This window comes from Nilaparvata lugens, chromosome 3 (genome assembly GCF_014356525.2).
Source record: "Nilaparvata lugens isolate BPH chromosome 3, ASM1435652v1, whole genome shotgun sequence".
Taxonomy (NCBI): domain Eukaryota; kingdom Metazoa; phylum Arthropoda; class Insecta; order Hemiptera; family Delphacidae; genus Nilaparvata; species Nilaparvata lugens.
In genome coordinates, this window is record NC_052506.1 from 57,678,625 (window position 1) to 57,693,049 (window position 14,425).

Genomic DNA, 14,425 nt, shown 5'->3' on the forward strand with positions numbered 1-14,425 from the left:
CTGTGAGTCTGAGTTGTCATGCATCACAACCATTCCGGAAGTCATTTAACTGACGTCTTCAATTTCTTCTGAGGCCATTCATCACTCATAACCTTTCCTGCTTAAACTTAAATAATTATTCTTCGTTGGATTTTTGTTGGATTATATTGCCTTTTGCTTGCAAAAACGAATAAAGCTACGACGTAACTAGCACTTGGAGGGAAACTCAAGTGACGCGGCCATGTTTCTGGGTTTTCAACGTGACAACAATTGACTTTTTTGAAAAGAGAAGGCTTTTGTGAAAAGACTGCTTCTCTGATTGGTTCTCGTGGAATTAACCACGAATAAAATTTAACCGTCTTTTGTGCAACCGGCACTATGTCAGTTGAATCCAACACCAAGGGCCAAGGAAGAGGCGTAGAAACTTCGATTGATCGTATTCTCGAGCGATCCGCGATTTATATCAAGTGATTCTACATTAGGGAAGAATTAATGAAGTCTGTCAATTATTAACCAATTATATATGTTGTGGAAAGTTGACATTTAGAAGAAGTAGCCTATAGTAATATATAGGTATCAGAATAATGATAAAATGTGGTTGAAATAATTACAAATTCATGAAATACTGAAAGCTGGAAAATATATTTTTATAAAGGTGATCTGTACATTTCTCATACAAATGGAACAATGGCTTCCAAGATTTACTTGCATTAAGAATACACACGATTCCATCCAGAAAAATTTCGATTTTAGGTACTTTTGGACAATATTATCAATAAATTATATTTTAAAATAGCAGGTACCTAAACTTAGCATAGTCAAAATCATCATATTTCCAAATCATTATTGTGAACGATGATTTGTTTCATTAAGCTTTCTATGACTTGATTAATATAACTTGCCTGCTGCGAAACGTTACTGTAAATATTCATATAGCAAAGAAGGTAACTAAATAGTCTAAAAAGGATGAAATTTATCCTACTCATACCCCTAGCCATGAAAGCTGGGGGTCCAAACTGACTAACAGTGTAGCATTGCAACATTTATTCATTTTCAAGCCATGAAGTTGAATTATTCCAACTTCTGATATCAGGGTTTAATTATAAAATCATGATTATAGTTCAAGACCGATTTTAGATAGTGAGATGATTGTTTTTCAATAATTCGCATTGATAATAATAATACACATTGATTATTTTTTTCATTTCTTTCTTTCTAAAGCTTCTTTCATGAGAATGTAACCAATCGATATTGATAGATTAGATGCTGTACGTGATGCTTCATATGATTCATATCTCATGGACTTATTTATGCCTCATGAATATCCATTTCAAAAATCATCACAAGAATAAAAACGTCAAAAATAGATAAAGAATGGGAATTTACGTAGTTCTCGGTTAGCACATCTTCCCTATATGTGTAATCGATTAAATTAAAAATCCTTTTCTTGATATGAATGTAAATACAATGAAAAAATTCTCTTAATTGAATTTTAGGAAGCATCAACCATTCTTTACTTATGCTACTCAGGAACAATTGTCACATTTTGCAGTCGTACAGTTTGTTCAGCTAGCTTTGGGCTGTTTCTCCACGTATACATTACCAGTAGGCCTACTCGTATTTTCTCCTTCTTTTTTAACCGCTGAAACAAAATGATGCTGGATCAATAAATTTAATTAACAAAAGAGAACACTACTACAACTACTGTACTGTCGGCTATCATTTCAACTTATTTCTGAAAATGCACCTTAAGGATATCATCACAATTCAATAATAGAAATAATTTTATTCTTCAAAAATAATTCATTCTTAATTAATGATGAATTCTTAATGTACAATACATTGAATAAATAGATAGTAGGTAGGATTAGCTTTACACCTTTACTTATACAACGTGAGTCAGAGAAACTTATATTAAGATGATGGTTCCTTTATCCATTCCAAACTGCGATATTTGAACACGATTTTGTCACTTTCAGCCATTAATTTTAAAAGTTGTATTATTCAGCTGAAATCACGTGTCGACGCTTAAAGGACATTGTGTGATAACTCCCAAATAGCATCAGCTTTTTTAAATGAAGGAAAAAGCATGTAATTGATTCCAGCTGACTAAATGATAAATCAGAACATTTTTTCCCTATGCACTTTCAATGTTATTTTTATATCCTGAAAAAGGACGAAGGAGTGAGTCATTTTGTTGTCCAACGAACTTGACCTGTAAAAAGATTCGAAGAATAAAAATTCGTGTTCAAAATTTAAAGCTGATTGATCAATTCTTTCTCAAGTTATTGTAGAACATACAAACAGACGGGCAACGACTTTGGCCTAGAGTTAGTCAAAAGTGAGAACTCGCTAACGCACGTTCAATAATTATTGAAAGATAAGTTTAAAAAAATATATGTATAGGCCTATGCTTACATTATTAGAATTTTCAATTTCCACTGGCTGAAGTTTCACATTTTCTTTCATTGTAACTGCCGCCTGCCTCAGCGATACAAAATTATTCATTATTAATAGGCTAGTGTGAAACAATTTATCCTTTTTTAATTTATTCCTTTTCTAATATATTTTTGTTTTTCCTCTTTTTCGTCAATTATTATTTTGCAAAGTTTGAATATTGTAATTTCTTATTTTCTTTTGGTACGTTTTATTTGTTTCCTTCTATCTTATACTTGAAACCTTTGTAGTGTCATATTATTTTGTCCTAGTTTATTCAACTTTTGTAACTAGCATTTCTGTAACTGGGCACCCGCCGAAAAACCTACGGGTTTGGCAGGACCTTAAATCGTTTAAATTGTGAATAGAAATTTGATTTGAATGCAAATTATCATTTTGATAAAAATGAGACAACTCACCTAATAATTGTTCCAAGTAGTGATTTGTGTTCCCTCCGTCAGTATTGGAGTTATTTAGTCCCCCGTTGTTCATCAAGCTGACTCTCACTGCTAAGTCTTCCACATCTGTAAAACATTTTCCATCAATAGAGGATAGAATAAAATACAATGCAATATATGAAACAAATAGATTGGACAGGAACTGCATGACAACATATTGTGACCAATTTGTTACTTCCTGTTTTTAAATTACTACTGTCAATAACAAATAATTGGGTGGACATTTATTTAGTATTCAAGATGCACATTAAGCTCCTTTACCTTGAGCAACAGCATGCACTGCTAATCAAATAATATCTTATAGGGAATATGCATATGCAACTAGATAAAAAAATTCAAATGGCCTTCACAAAATAATTTAAATAACTTAATGAAACTTTGTATAAAAAAATCAAATTTTGTTTAACGATTCTCTACTATAAATTTCCTCGATAATTTTAAATCTAGAAATAACAAATCTATCTTTACATTTCATCAACTTTATTATTATTTTTTATTAGTGCCCTGTCTTTATATTATTAGAATTCCTCAGCTATTGAGACTGTTTGAGACTATAGGAAACTTCATAGGATTTCAAGTGAGCTATTTTACATGAAGATATTATTCAAAAAATGTCTTCTGTTATCAAATAAGGGTTGAGACTTGAAAGATTTTTGATTATTCCTCTACTCATTCAATCCATATCTCTAATATGTAACACTGTAGTTTGTCTGGGAGAGCTTTATTAATTGACAGGATTTCAAGTCAAATTCTACCTTCTAGTCTATGAGTAGGTTCAAGAAACCAAGGCTCGTGGCCCATTACGTGGTACATATTCACAACCTCCGAGAAAGGTCAGCTGTTGCTTTAAAGCCGAATGAAGCACGAATGGGACCATGCCTTCAAATAATCGTAGATTTGCGTATTAAACGTAGACGGTGCATATGGCCCTAGTCACAAGTTTCTTTGCTAAACGATTGATCTACGTCACAAATTCTGATTACGTTATTCTATTGTTCCGTCATATATTAACGGTATATCCCTTCACTTCTATATGTACCGGTAGTTGTACGCACACTATTTTTAAGATTACCTTGACTCAATAGAATGCCGTTGAAAAACTGTCTTTCTCTTACAAAGACAATATAATGTATTTTAATAATCATAATTTATTTGCTTTTAAAGGTGAAATACGTCTAGAAGTTAATGCCATCTGCTTTTAAATTTCTCAGTACCTAAATAATAAGTGGATTAATTAAAAAGCTTGATCAAATAAAGTCAATGTTCATGCTGTTAAAAATCTTTAATTAAATCGTTGAAAATCTAAGTCAATGTTCTCGGTTTTGTTAATTGAGGCGTCAAGAAATTGTAAAAAAAATTATAAGGAGTATTTTTGTGATCCCAATCCCATGCCAATAAATCATTTTTCAAGGCAACATAAAACGTATATGTTATGTTTATCAATAGGGTGTAAAGTCCAGTCAATATAGACATGAAAAAGGGTGAGTGTTTGCTAAATATACTGTAGTTCTAAGTTTTTGATGTATTGTTTAGATACATACGAGTTCAGGAGCAATTTTTGCATGGACAAATTACCAAGTGCAAGTTACTAAGACTATTATCTTGTGCTTTATACACAAGGAGTTTTGAATTAACGCCAAAGATCCGCCCAAAATCGGCGGTTTTATTTAGCGTTTTCTTAGCTTTTTCAAGAACTAATTTACAGAAAAATAAATGTTCAAAATTAGTACAAAGACTCAGCTAAGGTGGAAAATGCTTTATACAGTGTTGTTGTAGAAAAGCTTAAAAGTTACGCCAAAGATACACTTAAAATTGGCGTTTCCACAGCGTTCTTATACGTTTTCTTAGCTTTATCAAGAGCAAATGAACTGAAAATGTTCAAATTTGGTACCGTACAAATTTTCAGCAAGGATCTAAATTTAGTGTTAGAAGGGTTTCAAAATTTCATCGAAGACACGCCCCAAAATCGACCAAGGTGTAACAACAAGTAATTTTGTTTTGAGAACGCTTGGAAATAATTGGGAACACCAAAGATAATCGGCGATTTTCCAGCGTTTTCTAGCTTTTTTCAGAATAAATGAACAACATGATTTGCTGATTTGCAGGGTATTAGTGTACATAGTACATACCCTAGATCTACAGAGTCCTCATTCTAACCCCCCCCCCCCCATGATAATAATAGAGACGCCGAAAATTTAATTTAGGTAATTCGGGTTGCTAATAGATTACATTACAATGTGAGAGAAAAAGAAGGTAGTTTCTGTTTAAGAGATTTTTTAGAATAATTTATTGAGTGGCGTCACTTTAATTACTGTTCTATGGTACCGTACCAAGATATTGCGTTAGAGCTTGTAAAAAGATCTATTCTGTCCAGAACAGAACATGAAAACTGGTTTCAGTTCAGTAGGTAATATTTGAAATTATTAGGCAATAGGGCTACTGCTAAAGTAAATGGATGTTTAAATTATTAATAAGACGGCTTGAAATATAGGTAATAAAAAACAAAAATGACAGAATATCAACTTTGGTACGGTAATGTATTCCCGGAAAATATGGCTGCAAATTAATTAAAAATTCAATAATTATTATAATGTAAGCTTTGATATTATTAGTTAAGAAATCATCTAATTTATTATTCAAGAAGGCAGCATAATGAAACCTGGCGGACTGGGTCTACTCCATATTGATTATTACTAAGCGTACATCATACTTCACTGATTAATTAATTGGTGTAGAATATGGTACGTATCAAAATACACTCTGATTCGGATAATTTCATTTTACTGTTTACTGTGGTTGTTTAATTTCATTATTTGAATTGAAATTCTTAGTTTAGTTGATTGGAATTATCTATGTGAACATAATTCATTATTACTAAAGTTTACTACAATAGCCTACCTAGTACCTTCTATAAAATAATAATTTTTCATGAAAATATTTGTAATTCACTTCTATTAACATAGTAAGGATGCCTCATGTCATTGATTGGATTTCATATTGAATTCAAGTTTCTTAATAACATCATTCATATAATACAGTATTAAATATTGTGATTGTTGATTTAGTATATCTGATTTTGTAGGCCTATTAATTATTTATGGAGATGAGATTACTAGCAAAATATCTACCTCGAAGCTTTTGAATGATATTTTTAATATCTATTGGACGTAGTAGTCCTTCCAGTAGCGGACTGTGGGTGGCAGTACGCCATAAACTTGTTAATATTACAATTACCACCCCGACACACTAGGCCTACTAGAGGCGGGATTTTGAAAGTGAGTCGAGTAAGGAGTAAAACAGTAGTAGGATTGCTTCCTGCATATGAAGAAGGGGCATGCGGCCGCATACATAATTACAGAAAACAGTGAAGAAGCGTGCTTTTGCGTTGCCTTTCCCCAGCCAAAGGCGGGACGGACGGGACAATCCACACCAAAAGAACAAACTTTGTCAGCTAGAAGCCTTCCTTCCTGTCGACGGGTCCTTCTTCAAGCGAAGGCCACTCCATCAAACACCATCCTGTTTCATAATTATAGTTACACTTAGAGCGCCTCTCTTTTATTTGCCCACAAAAATATTATTGCGCCTTCAGTCTAGAAGCTAGTTAGCTATTAGGTACCCTAGATTAGTAAACTAGCTTAGTTTACAAAAGCTAGTTAGCTATTTGCATCCTCTTCAAAATGTACAAGTTCAGTGTGTTTAAGCCATATTGTATGTTTGTGAATTATAAAACCATTTTCATGTTTGCCTTCGATGGGCGAATGTAGAAGTCGCAGTGTAAACCCAACGGAAATGTCATCGAAGTTGAAAAATTACAATGAGCAAGGCATTTATGGTGATTCCAAAATAATATGAAATATACAATGAGACGTAAGATGAAGTAAAATATCTTGATAGATCATATCTAATATTAGAAAGAGCAAAAGAGTTTTAAAAAAAGGTAGGCTACATAATTATCGTACTGGATACTATAGAAGTGATGTAGTCTTTCATTCTGGTTAGGCTACTACAAAAGATTCATTGGATTTCATAGTTAATAATAACCAAAGTACTCATTTGAAATGAGTAATAATCTTTATACCAATAGAAAGAGAAAATTTCTAAGTTGTTTTACAATAAATACCTTTGGCCCCGTTTAGACTAGCAGCTAGCCAGGCAACCGGGTTAGGCCTACCATACACGTTTCGATCGGTCTTAAGGCCCGGACTCTCCAGTCCCGGTCTTAAGACCGGGCCTCAATGGCGGTCTCCCCATTCACGTACCGGTCGGCCTTGCGGCCGATGCGTATCCAGTCACGCGGTGGCAACAATTCACACTGAATTATTGTATTGTGTTCTAACGTTTTCAAATTGAGTCTATGATGCTATAAAAATATTGCTAGATAAAATAATTATGATGATTATGATCTTGAATATTTATCATATTATATGTTATCATACAGACAGATTTTTGAAACATGTGGTACAATTTTTGAAACAATTTGGTACACAATACATACCATGCAGACGCTCTCCTAACTTTAAAATTCCTTTAAATTCTCATTTCTGCTCGAAATGTATCGACATTGACGAACATTATAATCATTAATTTAAAAATTATTATGGGTCGGATAAAAATCATCCAGACACCAATAGAAAGGAAACATTCTCTCCGTTAATTTGATATAAAATTATTACGCATTACGACGCCCCATGATTCTGAGAGAAGTGATATTCAAAAGAAAAACAAATCTTCGCGATGTTCTCAATTTCATCATAAAAATTTCCTTCAACCCTGAAACTTTTTTAGCACTACTAGGATATCGGGGTTGATATTCTACATCCAATTATGACGTTAAATTGGAAATTTGCAAATTTACACCAATTGGCAACCTTGTAATTTTTTCGGATGTCTCAACTTATTTTACAAAGACTATAACACCTGATTTTTTATAAAATAATCAATAGACTATTGAGTTTTTCAAATCACTACTATTTCTCTATCTCCTTAGACAGGTATTACACAGTAATATTTCTATTATCTTAGTTGATTATATTATTATTACCATATTTGAACAGAGAGGAAAATACGAAATCTAATTTTTATCTCATTTCATTTGATCAACTACAACTATGATAATAGGAATATTATAATATGAAAATAGGAATATGATAATCATATATTATCATAAGAGCCTCAGCAGATAATTTATTCAGCCGAATGTGATGCCACACTCCAAAAACACCACACTACTACACACACACTGACCCTACTGCTTGGGGGATGTGTTGATTCCTCAACTATTCCGCTCACTCTGAAGTGAAACTAGGGGATGATCAGTGCAGTATTCGTTTCCTGAAAAAAAAACGGTTTTTATTGTGACTGTTAACTTTCTCCTACTCACACTGAGGCACAACTGGGGATGAAAAATGAATATCGACTCTCTCAAAAAATCTATTTTTTGTGAAATCGATTTCTTTTTTTCGATAATCGATTTTTCAAGAAATCGATTTTTAGAATAATTTTGCTAACCATAACACGTGCAAAACATGTTGACCAAGGGTATAATTGATTTTTCAAGAAATCGATTTTAAGAATGATTTTGCTATCCATAATATGTGCAAAACGTGTTGACCGAGGGTATAATTGATTTTTCAAGAAATTGATTTTAAGAATGACTTTGCTATCCATAATATGTGCAAAACGTGTTGACCGAGGGTAGAAAATATGGCAGAGGGGGAAGAGCGGGTGTTTTGGCCTTAAGACGATACCAGGTTTCCCCATTCACGTTCAGTTCCGTCTCAAGAGCAATTAAAATTAATCCGTCTTGAGGCCGGGCCTCACTTTATTTATTTATTTATTTATTTATTTATTTATTTACAATAATGTGTGGAAGCAACAGATCAACAAAGATCCATTTTGCTTCCATTATACAAAATTAACAAACCAAAGTGAAATCAGAATAATAATAATAATACAATGAGAAAAAGAAATAAGAAAAGAATAAAAATATATACATAAATATATCAATCGGAAAGAATAATATTAAGAATAATACAGTGCGGCCGAAATCCGGCCTTGAGATCACTTTTCGTCTTGAGGCCACACCATACACGTTTCGAACGGCCTTAAGACCCGGGATGAAGAGTCCGGGCCTTAAGACCGATCGAAACGTGTATGGGAGGCCTTACAGTCATCCTGGCAGGCGCTCGCTCATTCGCGGGATATTGACTCAAGACGGTGGACGGCAACGTTTTAGCTTTTTGGCTACCAGTGTAGTCGTTGGTCTTGGCATCCAACCAGCAGCCCGAATGTGGCTGCTAGGATGGCTACCCTAGTCTCAAAACATTGCCCGGTGATGGGGTAAGCGACTGCCTGCCATGATGGCTGCGGTTACTGAATTTCTAGTCTAAAGGGAGCCCAAGGTATTGGTACGTTTCCATTGGTATTCATTTCGAATAAGTACTTAAGTAATTATGACTTTTTAAAATTCGATTAATCTTTTGTAGTAACCCATATTTAAATTATATAAATTCGTTATTCAACAATTCTATTATTGATAAATCATTTCCATGCAAGTGCAATATTCTTAACCATGTATCAAATGGAATAGTTTTGGAGAGTTTGTCAGTTAATTTGAAGTTGAACCTACAATTTCCAGAATTTGTGATATGCGACCCACTTTCTCTGGAACCAAGTTTCACTTTTCAGAGAGTTAGTCACTAGTAACTTCCGGAACCAGCGCACGCCGCGTTACAATAACTGACCGTAATTACATCATCAGCATCATCTTCTAGTACCCACAGTAAAATGTTGTAACAAAATTATGCACTTTATTGTCTATCAATATTATTATATTGGGTCTTGATTTATCATAGCAAATCACTGCAAAGATTGCGGAGAATGTATTTGTTCGTTCATGAATAGAGAAAGCATCTGCATAAATATGTTAGAAAGCCATCGATATCGATATCAACTAATTCCAATAATTATTTAATTATGATACCGTATCAGAATACATAGAATCAAATCATGTTTTCCGCCACAAGATAGATATTTCATTTCTTACGTTCTTACTATAAAGAAACTGGTTTGAGAAAATTGAGGTCGATTTCGTTATATAAAGTTTAAACAGCCTCAATATCTCTGCCTAGCTAATATTAGTCTATAAAGGTGCAGAGCAGCCGTGCAGATCACAAGAATATGACTGACATGAGTTGTACGTGGGTAATGCTGGACATCGAGCGTGGACAAACCACCCACCATTACATTAAATATCATTCATTCAATAGCTAATAAGTTATAAGTTACTGTGTTAACGTTAAAAGTGTAACATTGTATCATCCTAATAAATTATTAACAACATACCTCAGTCCACTTTGTTATTCATTGGCATTGGCTGAACATGAGATGCCAATACCTAGGCCTATATCATAATAAGAAAATTAATGAACGCATTTTTGTGCCGATTGAAACAAAACTTGAAAATCCTTATCCTAAATCCAAAATTTTTCAATCTACTTGGTGAGCCACTATTGACTTCTGACAGAAAACTCTACGAGGCTTCTTTTTTGAATTCTAATTGTATAGGTCTATCGAGCTATTTACTATTAATCTCAGGTAACTCGGACTCATTACGTAATGGAATGCGGCTGCAATTTATTTTAGATTAACTTGTCCAGAATACAAAGAGGAATAGAAATTACTTGCAAGCCTCATGTTTGTGGTTTACTAAACAAGTGGAGGGTTATAAAGCGTGCTTGTTGGTGACGAATAATAAGCGATCTTAATGCAGTGTAACATGTTTGAAAAACGATAATTTGCAATTCCGATTTGATTGTATTAGCGCACATGGTGAATGCTTTCGGCTCGGAATTTCAAAACACTTCTGAGATGGTCAATCAACTTTGACACAATTCCCCACAAAACAGTTTCGCTTACATCCAAAACAAGCAGTTTTGATTAGCTCAGTTTTGTAAATTATTAAAGAAGCAAACCATCTGTCTGAGAGACCTGTTGAACTAAATAATTCGAAAACGTATTCGAAAAAATTTCGATTAGGCCTATTAGGACTTTATTAGTCTTACCTTATTTTACGACTTACAGTGTCTAATAATTCCTAAAGAATGGACTTCATAACTCATGTCTATCATAGATATTAATATCAAAATAGTGATTGAGAATAGCAATAGTTTGAAATTGAGTAAAAATTGACAATGCAGCAATAAACAGTGAATAAGATAAAAAAATATAAAGGCCTACCGGTACCACCTATAATGAATAGAATGCAGTAGTGGATGAAACTAGTAGGTAGTTGATTAGTTTTGAACTTTCAGCAATCAGAATCAGAATGAGAAAAATAATTAAATAATAAAAAAAAATGGATTTAACCACGATAACGTATAAGTAGGATTGAGAAAATAAGGTAAAATGTTTAATGTTTATGCAGTAAAAACGTAATAATGCGGCTACAGAAATAGTCTACGTCCTATTGTATTTTTCAATATATTACAAAAATAACTATTAATTATTTATTCATTAATAAATTAATCAATTAATCATATTTTACAAAAGAAAAATGTTTTTTTGAATAGTGCAGTACACTGCTGTTAATTATTTTTCTGTATAAGGCCTAATTGTACTGTAAGGAAATAATATTTACAAGCATTTTGTTTGATTTATAAAAGATGAGTTCTAGCAGTTATCGATAATTTGGCATGACGTTAGAGTTCCAAGAAATACAATTAAAAAGAGATGATTTTAGATTTCAAAAGTTAAATTGATAGCTTTTGAATTTTAAAAATTATTATAATGACGTAAACAGTCGGTTTAGGATCATTATAATCGATCCAGCGAAATGATTCTCGGAATGAGTTTCTGGAACCACACAACCTGAATTTCCAGCCTCAGTATTTTTCCTAAAAGCAAACACACACTTTACAACTTGTGAAGTCATGTTCAACTAGGAGGAAAATAATAAAACTTATTAGGAATTTATAGTAAGATATACAGTATTATATAGAATAAGGAAAATACAGTTCTTTAATGTTAATGTTCTAACTTATGAGGCGGTCTAGATGTGAGAGAATAATCATAGCTCTAATATTACCAGAAACAATGGAGTCAGGTATGGGAATAATCTGCACATGGCCAAGGTTATCATCGCCATCGGTGATGGTGAGAATGAGGAAAATATCTCTTATTGAAACAGAAAATCGGCTTGGAAGAAAAGAATGCTGCTGTTAGGACAAGTACGATAATTGATGATGCAATACTGAATTCATTTTACACTACCTTGTCATCAAGAATACAAATAGGGTACTTGGAGGCTATTTGATTCATATCATACTAAAGTATGTATGATGAAAAATACACAGTATGTGGCATTTTCATAATAAAAGGTATTATAATAATATAATAAAGCTATATTCACACTATGCGATATTTTAGCAACACACATTCTGCTTGAGATTTTCAGAATACAATTAAAAAATCAAACAATTTAGACAGTTCATACATGAAAAATAATGTACGGAAGTTTACAGAAAACTTCTGATACGAATTCAACGTCCCCAGATTAATAATCAAACAGATTATATAATTTCAAAGCAATTCCTGTAATACGAATACAACTACTGCTGAGCTCTTTGGTGGTATCTGGTAACCAATTATCAATTTTTCTAGTCCTCATACAGTCGAACACCAAATGATGTAAACCATCTTCATTCTGTCCAATCCTGAGCCACAGATCCTCCCTCAATTCGTTAACCACCTGAAATACTTCTTCATCTTCCTCTTTCATTTGTTCATTTAATTATTCATGACTACAAGATTATCAGCTTCAATGAATAAAATATTTATCATTTTGTATTGAACAATAGATAATAAAGATTACGTTGATGTGTAATATAATGTTATTATTATCAATAATTGTATCCCAGTTTCAGTATGAATGGAATTATACTTTATACACATTCCAAGAACTAATTTTCCTTCACCCGTCAACGCCAACTAATCATCTACAATAATACCATAACAAGCTTGTCTCCTCATTCTTGAGAATAATAATATGATTGGTTTATTCATGTGATTGTTTTTGACTGTTTATTTTTTCATTTATCCATATTTGAGACAACAGGTTTCCTCAAATATGTTTTTTTTACAATACAAAACATGACTGTTGAGCTGCTGGCATTTTTTCCGCTCATAGAATTTACTACGATTGGAAAGTTAAATTAGGCATAACATCATTCAGTGGTTTTCAACACGAAATAAAAAAGCGCTACCGTTAACGATTTATGACATAATTTTTCTTGAAGGAAGCGGAAGCTTGAGCTTGAGGTGAAACGAGAGCACGTGCAACCAGGTGGGTGGTCGGTCGCTCCATGCAGGCTCTGCTCTGCTCTGCTCTGCTTTGCTCTGCTCCCTCTGCTTATCTTTTCTGCTGGCAAACAAATAACGGACAGTAGCCTCTTTCTACCTCCTACTACTACATTGCTTTCTGCAACCAGCCTAGCAGACTGCAAGAAATACCAGATAACATAACACCGGTAGGAGATTAACGCAGACTGGCTTCTGGTCTTGCCCTGGAACTTTTCTCTTCTTACTTCTCTATTTCTTTTCACTTCTATTCTTGTCTGTGTAATCCACTATACTCTTCAGCTATACAGCAATTGTCTGACAACGACTTGAATCGGCGAAGCGTAAACTCAAATTATGGGCATCCACTGCCATTGGCTGCTACTGCAACAAACCGCCAATCTCACTTCATTTCGCATACTAAGAAACTTGTTCTTGTACAATCTCTGCTTGTAGCTCAAGGTTATTTCATTTTTCCAATCGTCGTGTTCAATTTGGAGCTTGCAACTGAGAAATAATCGATGAGAGAACATTATTATTTGCAGAAGCAATAAACCAAAGGTGAATTGGTGAGATTAACGTTTTGTCTTTCTCTACAAGCAACGCTTAACGCATATGAATAACTAGTTCACAGTAGCCTATGTGGTTGATGTAACGTTGACGTTGACTTGACTCAAATATTTTTGTGCATGAACATTGAAGGACAAATTCATTAACAGGTCCAAAAGGTTTGAAAAATTAATGAAGTGTCAATTGTATTAGATTCATGAATAGTGAACAGGGCATTTCTCTATTACTAGATACACATATGTAATTCTCCCAAATTGGTTGAATAATATTGAAGTTTTCAAGAGTACTTGTATTACAAAAAGGAATTTAGTGAAGCTACGTCTACAATATACGGTAGCCTATAGGTAAAGAACCATGATAGTTCATGTTCAGACATCGAGGACCATAAGTAGTAGACCTTTCGACAATATCACATCTCAATGCCTTCGTACCATTCTGAGATCAACGTGTTTATTTTTCGACTCTAATTTTTCAAAGTTGAGCAAAGAACGAATTGGAAGTGAAAAGGCCGAGGGCTACAAAGCTGACAGATGTCGTTTGTATTGTGCTTTCAATGAGTTCACAATGGAGATGCAGCAGGACGTAAAGCAGAAATAATTTAAAGGAATAAAGGACGTACCCAGTACAATGGGACACTCTTTTCATAG

At 33.4% G+C, this 14,425-nt stretch overlaps 1 protein-coding gene across 2 annotated transcripts in view; it reads right to left on the reverse strand.

Moving 5' to 3' along the window:
- Positions 1-597: 597 nt before the first annotated feature.
- Positions 598-14,425, reverse strand: part of LOC111054411 — a 33,959-nt gene continuing 20,131 nt past the window's right edge. For both annotated transcript variants that reach the window (XM_039424130.1, XM_039424131.1), the window contains exons 3-4: positions 2,835-2,939; positions 598-1,621 (exon numbers count right to left, since the gene is read on the reverse strand). In XM_039424130.1, coding sequence (XP_039280064.1) covers positions 1,545-1,621; positions 2,835-2,939 — 182 coding nt within the window. In that variant the 3' untranslated portion in view covers positions 598-1,544. The remainder of the gene's footprint in view (positions 1,622-2,834; positions 2,940-14,425) is intronic.